Raw genomic sequence first — 21565 nt, forward strand, 5'->3', positions numbered from 1 at the left:
AAATTGCAAATTTGTTTCAAACTGGGAGACTTTCTAGTCTTCTTCTCTTCAGAAGTACTTTGGCATTGCATTTAATGCATTAGTGTATACCTGCATTAAAGTTGCTTCAGTAAAAACTTTAAGCAATGTTTGAAAACTGATAATCAATTGTCATTGAAAATTAGGCCTCCACCCCATATGCCAATAAAATCCTTTGTATTTGTATTCAAAACAATTTTATACCGAGGGAGCTTCAAGAATCCGTGATATATTTCCTTTTAGTCGCCTTCCTGTTTTTATGATCTACTATCAAATAAACCCATCTTAAATGCTATTTTGCCTGTGTTATAAAGTAAACCAAGCACAAGCTAAGCTGTTGTTGTTGCAGCAGAGATATAGATGCAAGTTTCACTGTTAGAATCTCATCAGGCAATATTACAATACCCATAAAACAAAATGTATTTAGAAGCTTTAAATTCATGATTGGTTTGAACCACTTACTGTTAAAATGGGATACTTCCTGAAGCTTTCTCGACCTTTCTCACTCGGAATAGGAGGTCTCATATTTGTTGGCTACGCAGCACCTTTGAATAAATACCAGATTGACATACCGACTTCCCTACAACTGACTGAGGTTCACGCTGTGTTACAGCGAAACCATTTACCCATGTTCCAGTGTCAATGAGTTTGTTTTAGTGTCTTAGGGCGTATTTGGTACCCAGAAATTGCAATAACATTTGCAAACTTGTCCAACAGAGATGCCCTTTGGGATTCCTATACTTTTGTGCTTTTGTCGTGAATCAAGCTCAGAAATGTCATTATCTGTCCGTACAATCCCATTGATTGAAAGCATGAGGAATACCAGGGTATTAGGTCTTTCATTCAAATCTCTATCCATATCAACAACCGAAGCAAATGCATCAACTCAGATCTTGGATGACAAGAAACCTTCTAGAAAATGAAACGAGGAAAAAACGAATTGTTGGGTAAAAAAACATCAAATTCCAACAGACCTAAACTGTCACTTCCCTGAGTTCAAAGTCAAGTACACAAACTAGTATCATCGGACCCTAGCCAGGGCTAGGAATCTTCTGTCAGCCCTCGACTCTACACTAGAAGCCAGTCTCATGCTGTCAGCAGTAAGTCTGCTCATAATTCTATATGAACATCTTTCAGTCGATTCATTAATCTATCAACTTCCAACTTCATCCATGTTTGCAAGCCTGTGTTATGTCTCATCTTTGACTGCATTGTAATTCACTTCTTTATGGCCTCCTGGCAAACCGTCTCATCAACAAACTCCAAAAAGTCAAGAATTCCGCCAACGATAAATCAAGAGAACAAGAAAAATCAGACCACATCATCCCTATACTATGAAGAATTCTACACTGGCTTAAGATTGTAGACAGAAGATCAAGTTCAAAACATCTCAACCAACTTATTAACAAATACCAACCTGCAAGATCTTTGGCGATCCGGGATAGCCAACTCCCACCGACAGTTCCTCTCGTCTTCAACATCTTTTGAAATAGAAGATTCCAAATCGAGCTCCACAGCTCTGGAATTCCTCTCCCTTTGAATTACGATCTTTGCTCAGAACAGAAACATTCAAATCACACCTGAAAACCTACCTCTTCACCCTATGTTACTCTGAACTGCAAACTCTCTCTGTGTGCTGCTGGTCACTGTTGTACATATTCCCCAGGACAATTCATTGCCCCTTTTGAGCAGTTTAACAGAACTGGAAATAAGCGCTTCTATAAATCTCTGTTTATTATCATTATCTTTTCCATTTCATAAAAACTAGAATTTGAAAATACCTTGAATCTAGATTGATGAGATGTCACTGTCAACACAACTAGGATATGAGCAAGCTGCACGCAGTTTGTTGCATGCCAAGAAAACAAAGCAACAATTGGTTGAATCCATTAGCTGGTGGTGTGTAGGTCTTCATGCATCATAGTAACTTCAGCCATTGTCATTCAGTCATGAACCACATAGGTGAGGCAACGGGCAAAACTCCAGCAATGTTGGCCATTGGGTATATGTCACTTTTCAAGATTTTTGCACTTTGGCTACATGTGCGCTTGCTGAATCATGACCCACTGTAGTGCTGGGCTATCAAGATACCATAACACAGATAAACATGGATAGTCCACTCCATACACAGCGAGGGACAAAGCTGCCGACATGTGCCTTTGTCAAATGACAGGCATAGTAATAAGTACCAGTTCTGCAAAGCCATAGTGAGGGAGTGAGTTTAGTTTTTACCATTTTAGCAATATTCCAGCAATATCACGATGTGGGGACACCAGGACGGGCTTTACATTGTACCCATGTGGGGAATTGAACCCGCCTTTGGTGTGACAACCGAACACTTTAACCACTATACTACCCCACCGCCCTAGCAGTTTTATTTAGTGAGGTTGAGGTGAAAGTGAAGTTAACGCCGTCGTGCTTGAGAATATTTCGCTCATATGACGACGCAGCATGCATGTGTATGTGTTTGTGCGCCTGCTTCTACTAGCCCAGACTCTGCTGGTTTTATAGTGCTAGCCCACTGAGATACCATGCCGCGAAGTGAAGCATGAATAACTTCCACTCCAGACACATTATACTGACTCCAAACCCACCAGTCCTTGTTGTACTCATTAATGCCGAGCCCCAGGCGGCGACCAACAAGTACCATCATTTTAACGTCTTTTATATGATCGCCGGGTCGAGGATGAACTCACGCGACCTTCCGCTTCCGAGCGGAAAGTGACGCTCTAAGCTTACTGGCTACACCACGGAGGCGCGTCAGTTTATATAGACCGATGGTATGACACAAACCAAACATCAAACCACCAAACTTCTGCTCTCCATTCAGACACTATCCACTCAGACCATAGAGCTCAGTGTCTCAGCAAAATCAGTGGATTGATATGAGTTTGGGCAGATAGAAAGGAAAAATGTCCCATCGACTCTTACAGAGAAAAGATACTTTCATAGTAGGTGAGCATCATGTTTTGTCAATTTGTTGATACACCATTGATGGGTATTAGAGTCAACATGGTTAAATGAGGCATTGAAAAGTATTCCAATTATATGACAGCACATCAAATTATCGTGGGTTGAGGAGTGAGTATGGTTTTACGCTGCTTTTAGCAACATTCCAGCAATATCACAGCAGGGGACACCAGAAATGGCTTCACATATTGTAACCATGTGGAGAATTGAACCCGGACTTGGCGTGACTAGCGGATGCTTTAACCATTGGCCATTTCACACCACCCACTAAGGTGGGAAGAAAGTCAAGAGTGATGCATGTCACAGATGTGGAACCGTATTGATGAACCTTACGCAAACATCAACCACGACTGAACATGATTTAAACAACAATCTGAAGTTTGTAATGAATTCAAGAGACAACTCGGCCATCCCTGCCCATGCTTGGTAGTAGGACCTGCAACAAGTGTTGTGATTCTATGCTCGGACATGTTTGTAATCGGCATATATGACAACATAACTACAATCTGTGAGTTCTGGTTTATTCCCCATCTAATGGATACATCATAAAGAAATGAAAATATATGCTCAAAACATCTGGTGTTATTCCAATTAACGATTTATGAAGAATATCTCCATAGGGTCTTAAAACTGGTTTTGTTGTACAAAACAAGTTTAGATTTCACTGAAAGAATGAATTTCTGATTTCCAACATGGTAATTTTGGTTGAGTAGCACTAGGATTTCTACATAAACGGTACTTTAAGGGTTGTCCACATTTCTCATCACAATGTTTTGCGATTTGAGTGATGTATATGAGCACTTGTAAATTAACAAAACAGTCATTTCAATACATGTTTCAATCTTTACACATATGATCTATATACACTGGCAAAATGTCAGGAATAATTGGTCGTATATATACACTCCACAGAGCCTTTGAAAACAGTCATTAGGATGGATTCCCTTCAGTAACCATGGCAACATTATTTAAGGATTTCCATAACAGTTCAGTCCATGAGATTTGCCAATTGTCACAGCTTTTTATCACTTGCAAGTGGTAACTTGTTCTGTTCAAGAATCATGGTTGCTGGCATTCTGACAGAAGTGCTCTGATTGGACCTCCATACTCCCTCCATGGGAGAATCGCATCGAAAATTGGGTTTTAAGGCCTCTTGGTTCAACCCGATAATTTGTTTATTTCACGATCAACCTCTTCCCGTGATTCTGTCCAATCAATTGGAGTTGCTGGACATACAGACAGTCTTCAGGCGCTGCTCGTCCTGAAAAAGACAATAATGAATAGGTAATGAACCCGGAATATATGTGTACGCCTCTGTCAAGTGTACATTGGCAAAGCTCCTTTGTAGGCCTACCAAGAAAACTTTTCCCACATTAATGGTGGAAATAGCAACATAAACATAATACCTCTGAATACTGAAATAGCAACATTAAATCACTAAAACTAAGCTATAAAAACAGTAGTCTGCAACTGATTTTAGCGATGCTCACATGAAAGATGAAGTCTCGACCGCATGTTGACATTTTCCAGCTTGGACAAAAGTTACATTCCCTTGTATTTCTGTTGTGTTATTCAGCATTATCATCATGATACTGCACACTTGTTTAGTTTGCTTTCCATTCGTATGAAATGATTTTGACAGCAATTACTTCAACCAATTTAATACTGTTTCTACTCGAGGTGATTCACGGTTGCTCGGAATTGGAAAGAAGCACGGATCGTAATGCGCATGCGCAGTAGAGGTCAAAGTTCGCTGATGTAAAAATGTTGCAGTTTCATAGTCTTTCGTTGCCGTTTTTACTGTTTCAGTAGCAAGGTATTATGTTTATGTTGCTATTTTCATGATTAATGTGGGCTTTTCTGCGTTTTTCTGCACATTGGCAAAGTTTTCTTTGGTAGGCCTGCTTTGGCCGAAACATGTTTCATTTCAACCCTGCAAAAATGGCATTGTTTATCTTTTGGCTCTGGCAGCCAAGGCAATTTACACCTACCTGTCACTTATGTCATTCTATATATAACCAATTCTTTATCTGACAATACAGTGATTGACCACCACATCAATCTACACAGTTGAAAAGAACATGCATCAATGAATTGATGGCAGTTCATAAATAATCAAATCTGGACCAGACAATCTATAGGTTACTGAACTTTTAACCAAATCTTACTCTGAATAGTCTCTAAGAAGAGATTTCAGTTATATGAAGACATCGTAAAGTGTCGAAACCACACATACTAGTTTAGTGCTAAAGCTGGTGACAATCATCATAATAAACAGGGGAGACAATCCTGCATGTCAGACAGCACATTATACCCCTGGGAGAGTGACTGACTTTATCAATGCTAAATACCTAAATTAGATTTTCAGTAAGCACTTACATTGTACATTTCCATCTTGGCACGGAATTTGAAGATGTAGGACTTGAACAGGGCATCTTGGAAAACCTGGTCAAAACTGGCTTCATTCTTAAGTAGAAGGAAAACAATCAGTCACTATCATGATTATATTGCAGTAGTAGTAGTAGTAGTGGTATTTTAGTAGTAATAACAATAGTAGTAGTAGAAGTAGTGGTAACAGCAGTAGTAGTAGTAGTAGTGGTAACAGCAGTAGTAGTAGTGGTAACAGCAGCAGCAGCAGTAGGAGTAGTAGTAGTAGTGGTAGTAGTAGCAGCAGTAGTAGTAGTAGTGGTCTCTTTAGTAGTAACAATAGGAGTAGTAGAAGTAGTAGTAGTAGTAGCAGTAGTGGTAACAGTAGTAGTAGTAGTAGTAGTAACAGCAGTAGTAGTAACAGCAGTAGTAGCAGCAGCAGTAGTAGTAGTAGTAGTGGTAGTAGTAGTGGTAGTAGTAACAGTAGAAGTAGCAGTAGTAGTAGCAGTAGTAGCAGCAAGTAGTGGTAGTGGTACTAGTAACAGTAGTAGTAGCAGTAGTAGTTTTAACAAGTGGTGAGTGAGTTTAGTTTTACACCACTCAGCAATATTCCAGCTATATGGCGGCGTCTGTAAATAATCAGTCTGGACCAGACAATCCAGTGATCAACAGCATGAGCATCGATCTGCTAATTGGGAACCAATGACGGTGTCAACCAAGCCAGCGAAGCCTGACCACCCAATCCCAGTAACAGAAGTAGTAGTAGTAGTAGTAGTAGTAGTAGTAGTAGTAACAGTAGTAGGAGTAGTAGTAGAAGTAGTAGTGATGCTTGATAATCATTATAATCAAGAAATGAATAAAACACTGACTGACAATATCCAAGTCGGCCATTTTCCTCCCTATCCCGGAAACAAAACAAAGGGAGGTAACTAATTCAAAGTTGTCATAGTCTTTGCCAGCCACTACAGTAAGGTCTGAAACTTGAATATACCTTGAGTAAAGATCTACACTGATGGTAGAATAATCATCGATAACGATGACTCATCACCTCTTACAACCAGCATAGGCTGTGGGTTACAGGTCATGTCAGTGAAATACTTACTGAATCGCTGGAGACTTCCCAACTCATCAGCTTTAACTCCCAGCAGGACCTCGGCAGAATCCTGGAAGCAGGTGGCCCACTGGTTGTCGGAGTAGTCGGCAAGATTTGCCTGGGAAATACAGTCACAGAGTCACCAACAGCAATACATTGGTCAATAGAACAAGGACATGGTGGTAACAAACATACTCAATACAGGTTTTCCACTAAAGTTACGGCCACCTATCAATATAGATCACAGTAGTGTTGGGAATTGGTTGAAATCTCAATTGATGATTGGTTTATTACAACCCGATCAATCATCGAAAAAAAATTGGTTAGTGTCATTAATGAAATTTGTTAATGCACATAAAATAAGGAAAAACATGTAGTTTTTTTGGCAAAATTTCACATCTTTAAAGGATGACTAGTATGTCAGGAACATAAATTTCTTGGAGTCTTTAAGATAAATACAATCATGACTTGCAAATCGAACTTGTGGTGCTTATGAAATGTAACAGACAAAACCAACCTTGTGAAAATATTGTTCATGAAAACAAGTGTTTCAGAATTGTTTGTGTTGGATTATGAGAAAACATGATCGATTGCTTGGTCGCTTAGTCACTACGACCAATCTTCGATTATTTCAATTAATCGACCACCACTAGATCACAGAGATCAATAATAGTCAACTAAATATCATTGATTATCGATAAGCATTGGAAAATAAACATCCTGAATCTAAAGTAGAAGGAGCCCATGAATAATGACTTCATTTTGCTTATTGTAATATTAAGCTGAAAATGTATTTCATTACAAAAGCTTGAGTTTGATATTATACATATTTATATGTACTGCAGCCTACATGTATCCCCTTGCACAACTTACATTGAGGATCATCCTCCACTTGTAGTTGGGGAACTCGCGGGCACACTTCTCACAGCGGTACAAGCCGTTGCCCTGGTCCACCAGCTTCTTGTTACACTGCTCAGTGGGGCACGCCTGAAACAAGGGAGGCAACTGTGGGACGTGGAAGACACAAGGGTGGGTCCAGGTGCAAAGATATAATGTCAATTGAGTTGCTGCTTCAGTATCACACTAAAGAATGGTGCTCTGGTTGTTTCCTAAGAACAATATGTAATTCTTACATTATGGTAACTAGCCATGTTGTTAGCACCTGTTATCATTAATAGATCTGAGACCTGACCATTCATCAAAATCTGCTTCTGAAAACCTAGAGTTTGAAGGGATGGGGAACTATAACATATCATAAAACTGTCAACCTGTAAGGCTTAACTGTGGTAGCATGTAAGATTTGGTTTTCTTTTGTATAACACCACACTCAGCAATATTCCAGCAATATGGACAAGACAATCCAACTGAGATACGATGACATGTGTCAACCAAGTCAGCAAGCCTGACCCTCCGATCCCGTTAGTCACTTCTTTCGAGAATCATGGGTTGCTGAAGACCAATTCTAATGCAAATCTTCAAGGGTATCCCACATAAGGGTTAACCATGGCTCCTTGTAAGGGTTAACTGTAGCACCTTGTTACAGTTAACTGTGACTCCATATTGGGAGTTAACTGTAGCCCCTGGTTCAAGTTAACAGAGTCCTTTGTCAGGTAAACTGTGGCCCCCTTATGGTGTTAACTGAGGCCCCTTGTAGTGTTAACTGAGGCCCCTAATGGTGTTAACTGTGGTCCCTTATGGTGTTAACTGTGGTCCCTTATGGTGTTAACTGTGGCCCCTAGTGTTAACTGAGGCCCCTTGTGTTAACTGTGGTCCCTTACAGTGTTAACTGTGGCCCCCCCTTATGGTGTTAACTGAGGCCCCTTATAGTGTTAACCGAGGTGTTAATTGTGGTCCCTTACAGTATAGGGCCCCTTACAGTGTTAACTGTGGACCCTTATTAGTGTTAACTGTGGGTTAATTAGGGTTAATTCTGCCCCTACCTTGTACATGCAGTTGTCTTTCTTCATGAACACGACAGTGCCCTTGCTGGTGAAGTAGTCCGCCTTGTCCACGGAGGCCGAGCTGTCCATCTTGACTTGCTGGAATGTCTTCCAGTTTGTGGCCATGCCTAAATGGATCGGACAAATTACGGACTTGGTTTACTTGGTAAACTTGGCCAGTAATTAATATATAGGACGCCAACATGCCACTTATAACTAGCCCCCATTTCAGTCAAATAATTGTACTTGTTGAGTTGGTTTTTAGCAATATACCAGCAATATTGCTGCGGGGGACACCAGAAATGGGCTTCACACATTGTAGGGGAATAAAACCCAGGAACGACAGAACGCTTTAATCACTAGGCTAACCCACAGGCCTTGTTTTATACAAAAGATATTGGTGAGCTGGTAACACTACTGTCACAAGTGGCTTAACCAAAAATAATACATAAGTTGTGAATGAGGTTAAAATTTCATTGGCACTCCCATCTATTTCAATGTAATGAGTGAGTGAGTGAGTGAGTTAATATTTAACGTCACATCGGCAATATTTCAGCCATATCGTGACGAGAACATTTGATATTGAAATGAAATATATGTATATTATAAAAAACCTGCTGACGAAGGACAGTAAAACAACTAGAATATCACAGATATGTATGTAAAACTAGTAATTAAATCTAAAACGGTTTAACTATAGGGGAAAAACAATACAGTATAAAAATGGGCTATAAATCGCCAATAACTGAAGGTAGATCACCATACCAGGGACCATGGGGACATTACTTTTGCTACCTGCATGGACCCTAGTTGGATTTACACCATCCCCTCAGCCATTGGCGACAGCAGAGAAATCTAGCCATAAATTAAAAGCACACATATTCTATGATTAAAAACGTGGCAAGCCTAAATTTACTTTGAAAGTTTTTGGGATCAATGTAATGAAAGTGATACATTTTCTGTTGATTGTGGTATAACTACTATCAATGAACAGTGGAACTAGAAGGTTTTACATTATTTCCCTGCCGATGACAATATTATTGATCAAGGGGATGTCGACAACACGCTCTCACCTGCCCCACCACTGCCTCCCTCGTTGCGGTAGCTGTCGAAGGCCATGTTTTGTCCATCTCGATCAAACCAACCCCGCAGCATGTGAGCTTCTCTGATATCTGGGTTGACGATCAGCTGACTGCTGGCTAACACGGACAGAGATCGGCCTGCAAGAAAACAAAGCATTGAGCATGTAACTTGTTTGTATGTTGTTTAACGTGGCACTCCGTAACATTCCATCTGTGATTACAGTAAATATTCAAGTCTGGACCAGACAAACCTGTGATTGAAAATATGAACAATGACACACACTGTCAAAACCAGGTCAGAGAATCATGGATTATTCAACATCAGCAGTAAGTTCAGCCATGATGAGAATCAAATTACTGTGACACCTAGTTATTCCAGACAGTGAGTCAGAGTGGTTTATGCTGCTTTTTGCACTATTCCAACAAAATCATGGCGGGAGATACCAGAAACGGACTTTACAAAGAGTACCCATGTGGGGAATCGAACCCGGGTCTTCAGCGTGACGAGCCAACGTTTGAACCACCAGGCTACGCCACCGCCCCTTTACAGACAGTTCTTTCCAAAAACAAAGCTGAGAATGAAGAATGACCTACCTCCGTAGTCTGACAGCCTTGCACCCTTCACAGCTATAACTGGACTTCCACTGCCATCGAAGGTCTGGGCCTGAAATGGAAGATACAGACGTGGATATATGTTCAATAGTATAATGCTCGTCATCTCTGCAAATCCATAAGTTATTTCTAATCTAGTTAGTCACATGACAAGGCAAAAATCCCTCGATATTGAAATATGTACTCAGTCTCTTCAGATTTGGAGCCAAATACCAACCTCTGAGCAGGTGGAAAAATTCCAAATATTTTGCCGCTACCCAAAAATCAGTATCTTAAAATATATCCCATCAGGAAAGTAGTATCATGATTCTGGAATTGTAAGGAAACCCAGGACTGATAACAGGTCAAGATCAAGACAACATGGCCAACTGTAAAACATCTTTAAAAAACAATAAAATATTTATAAAATAAAAGACAACATGGCTAGATGAACCTGATTGGCAATGTCTTACTGATAGTTTCTTCAGACTTGGAGATGAATATCAACCTCTGAGTAGGTCTACATAAATCCCACACATTGTATTACTACTAAATATGCAAAATCTTATGACATATTTTACTAGGAAAGTAGTATTACAATTTATGCATGGTGAGAAGTACTTGGGTGAAACAGAAGTGATCAATTCGGAGCAAGACATTGTTTACGTTTCAGTACTTACATCGTTCCCCCACAGAGTGAGGTTGACCCCCATCCCTGATTGGTCGACGATCTGCAGATCCCGTTTCGTGATCTCCTTCTGACTTTGTCGTCCAACAACAGTGGAGAGATCCTGACACACCTTGACCACGCCCACTACATCTGTAACCATAGCAACAGATGCTGAACTGTATACATGCTCCAGTCAAATCCTAACAATATGAGAAGCTACTCAAACCATCAACATAACGATTTTGATCTCTTTCTAACATAAGTATTTCATAAAATAAAAATAAATGATTCAACACAAGTTTCTGTTCCTCACCAATAATAGCGTTTGCCTGATGTTTGTCCAGTTCATTAACTTGGACGAATTCGAAGGTCATGGTTGGGAGGTTGCATTCCTCATTACAGATTTCAATCTGGGAGTCAGGGTTGAAGGTCATCTCGTAGTCGTTCTGAACGTTGGAGTACTGCTTGTTGGCGGTCTTGAGTGTAGCGCGACTGACGTAGTACACCTTGTTGACCTCTAGGAGCTCGTAGAATCTGTCGACAGCTTCATTAAATCCTGTAGCTCGGATTTCCCCGGACTCGTCCAGGAAGTTGACACTGAATAGTTTTCCCTCACCACGAGAGTTGCTCCACGTCCGGATCCCGGACTTCTGGGTAACCCGAGCCCTGATCCGCCACCTGGTGGATAATTACAGCAATATTCACTAGTGGTGTTCCAATTAATTGAAATAATCGAAGATTGGTCGAAGTGACCAAGCGACCAAGCAATCGATCACATTTTCTCATAATCGAACACAAACGATTTTGGAACTGCTGTTTTAGTGTTTGAAACACTTGACGATGGAACATATCTTCAAAGTTGTCAGGGCCTGAAAACTTGTTTACTTCTTAGAAACTCACTTCACTAACTGAAGTCATGACTGAATATTTCTTGAAGACTCCAGAAAGTTTATGTTCATGATATATTACTCAGCACTTTAAAGTAGCAAGTTGCATCATGTTGCAATAACAACCTTGGTAGGAAAATCTGAAAAATGACGCTAACAAATTGTTTTCGATGATTGTTCGTTGGTAATGAAGCAATCATCAATTGTGAGATTTCAACCAATTCCCAACACTAGTATCCACACAGGGAACAAATGTTTAGGCCATGTTTGTTTACTGCCACACTCATAAATTTTCCAGCTACATGACAGATTTCTGTAAATAAATGCCTGGACTTGCTAATCCAGTGATTGACATCATGAGCATCAAATATGGGAGCAAGCGTTACTGCTAAATAAAGTTGGTTGCCTCTGATGACAATCATGTGTAACTGATGACCAATTCTAACATGAATCGTCATGGAAACTGAGTACTGCCTCACCTGTTCTGGTAGGGGGTGAGACTTGCAATGGTGTGAACTCGAGATGCCCCAGGGGTGGAGGGGCCAGATCCTCCCCGGATACTGTAGTTGCCGGCACCCCCAGATGGTTTCTGTGGGGAACGATTTGTGGTCAGAGCTGAAATGTACAAATGAACATGGTATGTCTTTACAATTTGTCAGTCTTCCTGCAGTATGAACAATACCTTCATCTCATGGGGTGAGGGTTAGGGTGGGGTTGAGAGTAGGTGAGGCAAGGTGAGGTGAAGAGAAGGAAGTAGGGTCATTTTTGCGGGTGAGGGTGGAGTGGCAGTGGGTGGTGGTGGTTTCCTTGTGTTAAAAAATATCTCATATCATGGATTTAACCATGATTCCTAACAAATAAATAATTAGTTCACAACTGAGACTTTCTTTAAAACTTAAATTTTGGTGTAATTTAATAAATCATTTCATGAGAAAACCAGAACTAAACATTAATTTTACTACGCTTGTGTACTGGGCAATTGTTTGTCACCTAAGCAAAGCTGTTAGTTATACTACAACATAGGCAAATACACTCAAATTGGAATATTTTAACGACAGTTTCTTTAGATTTGTTGCCGAATATCACCTCTGAGCAGGTGAAAATAAATTCCCAATATTTTACCAGCACCCAAAAATCAATATCTTATAATATATTCCACCATGAAAATAGTATCATGATTACTGCATGATGAAGTACACCCCCCCCCACCCACCAGGATTGACAACGCGCCAACATCCTTGTTGGGCACACTCACTTCTGTTGTATGGAGATTGGTTACTGGAGGGGTTACTGGAGGAATTGCTGACTCCGTTCACTTGGGCCGGTCCGTTAGAAACTGCAAGGAAAACATACATGTGTTTGTCAAACACATTACTATGTCAGATAGAATTAGCAATCTAGCCATCATATAGTCATATCATCAAGTGCTTGTTTGTTTGTTGTTTAATGCCAAACTCAGCAATATTCCAGGTAAATGGCGACGGTGAAAATAATCGAGACTGGAACAGACATGTTATTGTGACAAACAATCCACACTGTTGGGAATGGCCACATGCCATCTACAGAGTCACTTGTCGGACCACTCGATCAAGTTGGACACCTCTCACAATCAAGTTTACTGTTAATGATTTTAGTCAACAAACTTAAGATGAGCTATATTACATCGTAACCTAACATCTGCTTACCTGCACTCTGCCCGTTCGGTTGTGCTGCTACATGGAAATAAAGGAAACAAATCATTAGTTCAGTGCAGACTAGACCATCACAACAACTTTACCAAAGGAGTCGACTCTAACCAAAACAGCTTCAGGGCTACAGATAAGGGGCGCACAGGCGTAATGTACGCCTCAAAATCAATTAAGTATGACATAATATAAGATTTCAAGCGTATCGTGTATGCACATAAATACCTTTGTACGGCTAACATTTAATTTCCATGCGTATTGTGCAAATGGAAATCTATTTCGGATAAATACTTGTCAAGTTTCTTTTGCGAAACACGATTTTACACATGAGGAAACCCTGACAGTAGGAATCCCTTGCGTTGCAATGCAACGATATGCGTCACTATTTTTCGATTGGCTAAAAACTACACTGTTCCTATTTATATCCAGTCGGACCTGACATTTCGCGCATCACACGGTCGCTCAGTTATTTCTCATGCGTCTTCAAATACAAATACATGGTTGGAAATAGTGATCGATGAATCGTCCAGACATACCACATCACCAACTCGCTCACACAAAAACATGTCAGTACTCCTTCAAAATCGTCAGTACACCTCCACTTGCAATATGATGTGTAAGTACACTCACACCCCCAAAAGGTATCTGGAGCCCTGAGCTTGCTATGCCACTTCATCCAAACATTCGATAAACTTGGATGGAATACAACTCCAAGTGTTGTTTTTGATTAAAATCAGAGATTTTTTAACGTATCATTCAACATGTGTTTAATGCAGTGAACTCTGAACTTGTCTCTACATAGCTAAGAAACGGGCTTCATTGATGTACCCAGTGGGGAATCAAATCCGGGTCTTTGGCATGAAGAGCAAACACTTTAACCACAAGGCTACCTGCTGTAGATTTAGAGCCAAGTATCAGCCAGTGAGGTGATCCACATATATCCCTGATCACATCTAATACACACTTGTGCAGTGTGTGCATTCGACAGAAACAGTTCGACTTACGTGCAGTGTTTTCTTGGCCAGGCTTGAAAGGTACAGGATTGCCGATTCTCTCTCCGACCTCTGACCCCTTCTTCACGACCTTCAGATCCAGGAGGATCATAACTCGTCTGAAGGGGACATCAAAACCATGTGTTGAAACACAAAACATACGAGTCGCTGGTGTTGAAGGATTTTAAAAAGTATATACAACAGAAATACACAGCATCATTTCATCTTGGTTATCATGTTTGAGCAGCACATGGTGTAGACCCTGTTCCTGTTTACTTCTTTGCACTCAGAATTTTCCAACTACAGTGAAGCCTCGTTAATCCGGACTGTTGCGTTTCTCAGCAAATTCGTCCGGATTGCAAATTGTCCAGACTACTGAATCAAGACCCAAGTTCAAGCAAGAGTTGTTTCCCTTACTATTACAAAAACGACACGAATCTGGATAAAACAAATAAGCATTTAATGTAGAGCTTATAAAACGATGAATAGCAAGCACAACAATAATCTATAGTCATAGCAAAAAGTCTTTCATTGTTGTTTGTGTTCGTTTAACCTTCCTCATTGAATTCATCACATCAATAATTTTACCGAGTGACATCCGCTGTTGATCCGACGTGTCTGATCACGTCCTTCCTCAGCACAGGTGAGGTAATGTCTAACAAGTGATCTATTGTAGTATGCCTTGAATGTCCGAATTATTCCTGCATCCATGTATATTACACTGTCATACTACACGAGTCAAAAAACACAAATAGGTTACATTCCACGACACATTGTCTAGGGTGGGGAGTATACACTATGTCACGATACGATACATATCGCAATATTTACCTGCGATACGATACTTATCATGATACATACACCTTGAAAGAATGACACGGTATCAAAATTTAAAATGATTTATATCAAGGTATTTGTGTATAACAATAACACTATTGTAATAAACAAACAAGTAACTCTATCATACTTGCGTATTTTTCTCTAAATAAGTACTGTAACATGTTTAAGATAATACTGTTCTGAAATATAGTTGTGTATCCTTTTGTATCGATACACCAGTCCATGATACAATAGCTGTATCAAACTTAAATGTATCACAATGCATCGATGCATTGATGAATCAGCCCAGCCCTAACATTGGCAGCTGTTGACCAGTTCTAACCTTGATCTTCTTCTGCTGCCTAAAATGTTGATATATATAAGGTTACGGACTACTTATTAAGCAAGAAGTACTTGCATTTTATGCTAGGGGTGATGGTGCACGGTGTGCACTTTTGAAGTGTGTGTGCATATGTATGCAAGCAGCAGAAAATTAATTAGAAAATGAAGATATTTGCAAATCTTATGCAGACATGTAAGAAGATACACTGGCAGATTGATTGATAAACATAATAATAGCAGTCTCACCTGTCACCCTGTAGCGTGTTACACAGGTACTTGTTGACCTGTACGACGCTGAGGTTGTCGATCTCATTTTGTTCCATCAAATCGTTTAACTGCGTCGCCAACATGGCATCTGGGAACACACAAGACAGGTGCTGGTTAACACACACAAGTCATTACTAACATAAACATTAAGTATATCATTTGACTAATGACAATGACGTGCATGTTGATAATATGCTGAATCCACACCCTGAAGCACCCTGAAACACTACATAATTAACCCAATCAGTGGATCACTGTGAACTCTATACCTAGTTAGTCACAGTCGGGGGCAGTGCCTAGTGGTTAAAGTTTTTGACTGATTCTAGTGTCCCCCGCCATGATGTTACTGGAATATTGGTTAGAACCACTCACTCACTGTCTCAGTCGTCCACAAGTCTCGTATCACAAGCTTAATGAGTGAGGTTTCTGTTTCAGCAATATTCCAGCAATATCACTGGAGGGTTAAACTAGAAATAGGCTTCATACATTGTACCTATGTGGGGAACGGAACCCTGGTCTTTGTCATGACAAGCGAACGCTTAAACCAGTAGACTAGCCTGGGAACCCAACAACCTAAGGGTAAGCCAGGAGTGGAAATAACTTTAAAATTGATAGTGTACTCCGGTACAGTGGCACATGTAAAGTCACTTGCCCTGATCATTTTTCCACTATACCGGCTGCTTTCGTGCTAGTTTTTAGATAAACAACATAATTAACATTTGAAAGTCAACTGGACGCTGGTACAGTGTGATATACATTTGTTTGCCCAACAGAAAAAAAACACTGGACTCGGACGTCAGGAAATGGGTTATTTCCATCCCTGTAAGCATATGAAAGGTACACACCAGTGGGGCTGCCACAAATCCACTATGATATGTATCAGTGAGTGAGTGAGTATGGTTTTGCACCGCTTTTAGCAGTTGGAAATGAATTTGAATCTTGGGTAATGAATACAATAACAAGTCAGCAGTTGATGCTTTATTCATTATTTTGCAGATCACAATAACTAAATAAATTCTTTGATATGTATTGACCAGGTTGACAGTGATAATTTATCATAACAATGACCAGTGCCACATTACTGCCAAATTAAATGTTTAAGAATATACATGCTTGGCTTGGACATATCTATCACTATGTGTATCTTGCTTTGATTAATATTAATAATAACACAAAAATTCAAATTAAAACAAGAATATTCGATAATAGTGACCTTGAGTAATGAAATGAAAGGATATGGTTTGGTTCAATAAATAAATAAGAATCATAACAGTCCTACACAAGACACACAATACATACGAGAGTAGCTGTGTTTTCCATCAGACAACAGCAGCCGATATCTGTCTGCACCTCCACCTGCTGAGATTTTCTTGGAACTCTGCAAGTGTAACCATGGTAACATTATGGTACATGTAGTGCCAAACTTACAACCTTGACTGTTCACAGTCATAGTTAAATATTTAACTTAACAAAGACCTTGCTGATAACTAATTATTTTCTTATTGCCAGGATTAAGAAAAGGATGAGTGGAGTGAGTTTAGTTTTACACCGCACTCAGCATAATTCCAGCAATATGGTGGCGGAATGTAGTAATCGAATCTGGACCAGTGATCAAAAGCATGAGCATTGATCTACGCAATTGGGATACGATGACATGTGCCAACCAAGACATCGAGTCTGACCACCTGATCAAATAATCGCCACCGATGACAAGCATGGGTTACAGAAGATTAATTCTAACCCAGACCTTTAAGGGTCCCTTTTTTGTAGAAGTGGTGGCTGAGCGGGTTAGATCACCGACCTTGCGTGCAAGCTACATGTGCCTCAGTCGATAGTGTGGGTTTGAATCCCAGATGGGACAGACTAAAAATGTACTAGAATCTGTATTTCACCGAAAAGGAATAATCTCTGACATGGTCACACTGATCAGGGCAAATTGTACCATTGTGGTATGAATGTATACGACACCAGGGGAATTAAATATCTACACAGCACTTACCATAATCTGCAGTATCGGGTTATCAGGCGAGTTCCCAGCGATGATTTCCTGAAAATGTTCAAATAAGCTTTGACTATTTGTCACTTGGCAGGGGCTGGAACTAACATTTTCAGTCTACTTGTCCTTGTAGTAATTTTCAAAGCCTAACCCTTTACAGAGGCAGAAATCCACTAGTCCCTGTGATACTTGAAATCCTGGGTGGTTTGACTTTAGGACTAGTACTAATTTCTATTACTGCTTGACTGATTGATATATCATTACCAGCGAATTTAATAGATGAAGTCTTGTATCATACATTTGAGAATTACTGAAAAGAATACAAATATTACAGTGGCGGATCCAGAGGGGGGGTTCTGGGGGTTCAAACACCACCACCCCATTTTCAAAATGACTTAAGATCACATTGAAGATTTTTTTTTTTCGTTGGCGGAACCAATGGTGGGTTCAGGGCGTTCGAACCCCCTGAACCCCCTCCTTTCAATATTCCTGGATCCGCCAATGCCACTGACATAGCTAAAAGCTAAGTAATCTTTTAACACACACTTTTAAAATCAATTCTCATTGAACATTTATTCATACATACAATGATACACACATACTGCAACATACGGGTTGATTTCGGCTTACGACTAAATCGAAACCAACATGAAATTGACATGATATCGACAAATAAGTAAATTCATTACGACTGAACGATGTCAACATGCCACAACTCAACCAGATCAAAGTATTTCACAAATAAGTACCTCGATGGATCCGGAAGAAAGTTGAGGAGGCATTTTCTTGTTTTTCCTCGTCCCTACCGTAAGATATTGTTTTGCTGACACAAACTAAATGGCGCCAAATAAATTCGGAAATACTATTACGCATGTCCAAACATTGCAACTTCCTGTTCAATAATGGTACTGCTTTCTTAGAAACTGCCTATAACTGTAAGAGAGATAATGCATTTTCGAACAGTAAAATATTCATATGCGAAAATCAAGAGTGTAATCTCTTATTAGCTATATCGCTAATTACTTTTGAAAGGTATATGTGTCCAATATTTTGGCATGTGTATTGAATTTCCAGACGTAAAACATACTACCAACGACGAACCAAATACCTAACACGTAACCTATGAAAAGTACAACAGATGCATTTGAAAATGCCTATATGGTTAGGAAAATATCTATAGACTACATACATCCAAGCATATACGATCTCTTGGAAAAAGTATGAATAGTATAAAGAATAAGACTCCAGATGATCCGGGTTAGAATGGGTCTTCAGTAACCAATACTTGTCGTAAGAGGCGACTAACGGGATCAGGTGGTCAGGCTCGCTGAGTTGGTTGACACATGTCATCGTATCCAAATTGCGTGGATAGATGCTCATGCTGTTGATCACAGGATTGTATGGTTACAGCCCGCCACCATATAGCTGAAATAGTGCGACGTTACACAATCAACCAATCCATCCTTCAGTATTTTGTTTGTTTTGGTTTTTTTGCTTTATCTGTATGTTTATGTTTCAGCTGTATGGAGGCAGTCTGTAAATAATCGAGTCTTGACCAGACAATCCAGTGACTGACGTCATGAGCATCGGTCAACGCAATTGGGATGTGATGACATGTGTCAACCAAGTCAGCGGTCCCGTTTTGTCTGTGATGAATACCTCCAGTGGATTTACATGCAAGTAGATTTGTTCAGGTTGCATGGTGACGGTTCCATTAGTTGTTAATGTAGTGATTTATAAGTAAGCTCGTCAAGCTCGACATTGAACATTTATTGATTTTTTAATACGCACTGTTCTTTAGAAAGTGGAAAGATATGACATGTCTTACATTTGGAATGATGCTTTCTTTGTAAAGTACAGATTCTAGTACTGGGACTAAGGGGTAGAGGTCATACATTTTGTACACATGTACTGGAGGGTGTCAGCAATTTTGTATATCCCACGCATGCACGTACGCACGCACCGGCCTAGTCTGTCGTACAGACCCTGAAGCAAATATATCCAAGAAAGCCCACGCAAGTCTAGAAAATGTGGCAAGTCTAGATTTCCTCAGCTTCAGGGGCTGTACCAATCTGCTGAAAATGAAGAAAGTCTCAGGGCTCCTTTTCATTATATTATTTTTTTTTTAATTTGAACTTTTTTCAGTAAAATATGTTCATTTCAGAGACTAGTTGTTAGTCTAGCACCTGCCATAAATTGTGAAAAGTCCCTTATGCTGAGCCCCATTTGTGATTCGAACCCACACTTCAGGCCAGCACCTGATCGCCAGCACACAAAGCCACGAATAAACAATGACAACAATGTGAGTAAGCTCATTATGTTTGCCATGGAAACCTGCTTGGTTGCTTAGTTATTTCTTTTAATATTGATGATTAATTTATTAGTTCATCTTTTAATTGAGTGTTTTTACAACTAAGTAAGCTCGTTCGGTCTGGTTTCGAAAGTCGATTGGTTGTTAAGCTCATTAGGCGTGTTCTTTGATTGTCTAGTTATATCTAATTGAGTGTTTATACAAGTGAGTAGGCTCCTTAAGGGGGACCTCGTTAAGTCTGGTATCGAAAGTGGTTTAGTCTCTATTACAAAAACAATGTAGGCGAATTGGGATTAGAGAATGCACCCCCTACTCTTATAATGAACCTGCCTCACTGAGTCTTGATCGACTGTTGTTATAAGGATATGTAGTTGAGTAAACAGGATCTGTGCATCCACTGAGAAGTTAAAACAGGGTTAAAATAAAATGACAGGGATTAATGCATGCGATGATGAGATGTAGTTAATTTCTCACTGTGGAATACTAAGTTGTTATAAGGATATGTAGTTGAGTAAAGAGGATAAGATCTGTCGTCACAAGTGACAACCTCAAGACTTGTGCATGATTGTGGTTTTTAAAATAATTACAAACAAATAGAGACAAAATTTAAGCTTTTAAGATAGAGACTTCAGACGCCCGGCAGTTCCTGGTGGTAGACGACGGTGATGACAACAGGATTCTAATCTTCACAACCACAGAGATGATGGATATCCTTGCTGTGGCCGAAACACTGTACATGGATGGAACATGTTATGTGTGCCCCAGTCTCTGGACCCAAGTGTATGTTTTGCACTGCCTTGTACATGTAGGACCAGATGTATCCAGTTGCCTTTTCCCTACTCCCCAGCAAATCCCGTGACACATATATCAGACTGTTTACTCACTTAAAGGATATTGTGCTTACAACTGTCGGTGTCAATCTCTCAACAATCAACAGACCATGACATGTTGTTTTAAGACTGTAGGCGAAATGGGATGTAAGCGAAATGAGAACATACCATCGAAAGTTCAAGGATCATTTACAGGTTAATTTGTAATTTACAGGTTTATTGCTTACAGGTTACATGTGACAACTGTTCGAGGGCAATGTCTTACCAAAACTAAGTTGCTGTAATAATTTAAGATGGACACATTGTATATTTACACACTGTCATTCGATAGACATCAAGGTGTCACTGTAACCACAAATGAAGAAATATATTGCGTTAGATAACATTATGTTTCTTGGTTCACCTCACTTGATACAATTATTTATTTTAATTGCTGATTTTATGCGTTTTGAAATAACAAAGTTCCCAGTGCAGATATTTGCACCTTGAAGTTGTTGTTTGGCACGATGAATGCTAACGAGATACCGCATTCGACGATGCACAGGACATGGTCAAAAGAGTACACATAAACAGTTAAGAGTTACAGTATTTAATACATTAACTAAAATATAAATCCCACGCCCAATAGCAGGTTCTCATCCAGGAAGTGGAAACCAAAGAAAGTTGTTAGGCATATTGTATATAATAAAACATACACTTCCGGTA

At 39.8% G+C, this 21565-nt stretch overlaps 1 protein-coding gene across 1 annotated transcript; it reads right to left on the bottom strand.

Annotated features, from left to right (window-relative positions):
• Positions 1-3498: 3498 nt before the first annotated feature.
• LOC124277642 (replication protein A 70 kDa DNA-binding subunit-like) lies at positions 3499-18598 on the bottom strand. The gene is given in 19 exon segments (XM_046713360.1): positions 3499-4209; positions 4211-4249; positions 5368-5454; positions 6458-6463; positions 6465-6566; positions 7322-7435; positions 8389-8516; positions 9462-9608; positions 10065-10134; positions 10742-10881; positions 11045-11409; positions 12098-12233; positions 12874-12954; positions 13304-13330; positions 14308-14414; positions 15703-15811; positions 17023-17101; positions 17723-17770; positions 18469-18598. Coding segments are annotated over 19 exon segments (1881 nt in total). The 5' UTR covers positions 18502-18598; the 3' UTR covers positions 3499-4146.
• Between the last annotated feature and the right edge of the window lie 2967 nt (positions 18599-21565).

Source organism: Haliotis rubra, unplaced genomic scaffold, assembly GCF_003918875.1.
Source record: "Haliotis rubra isolate DU_JTF1 unplaced genomic scaffold, ASM391887v1 Scf225, whole genome shotgun sequence".
NCBI lineage: Eukaryota > Metazoa > Mollusca > Gastropoda > Lepetellida > Haliotidae > Haliotis > Haliotis rubra.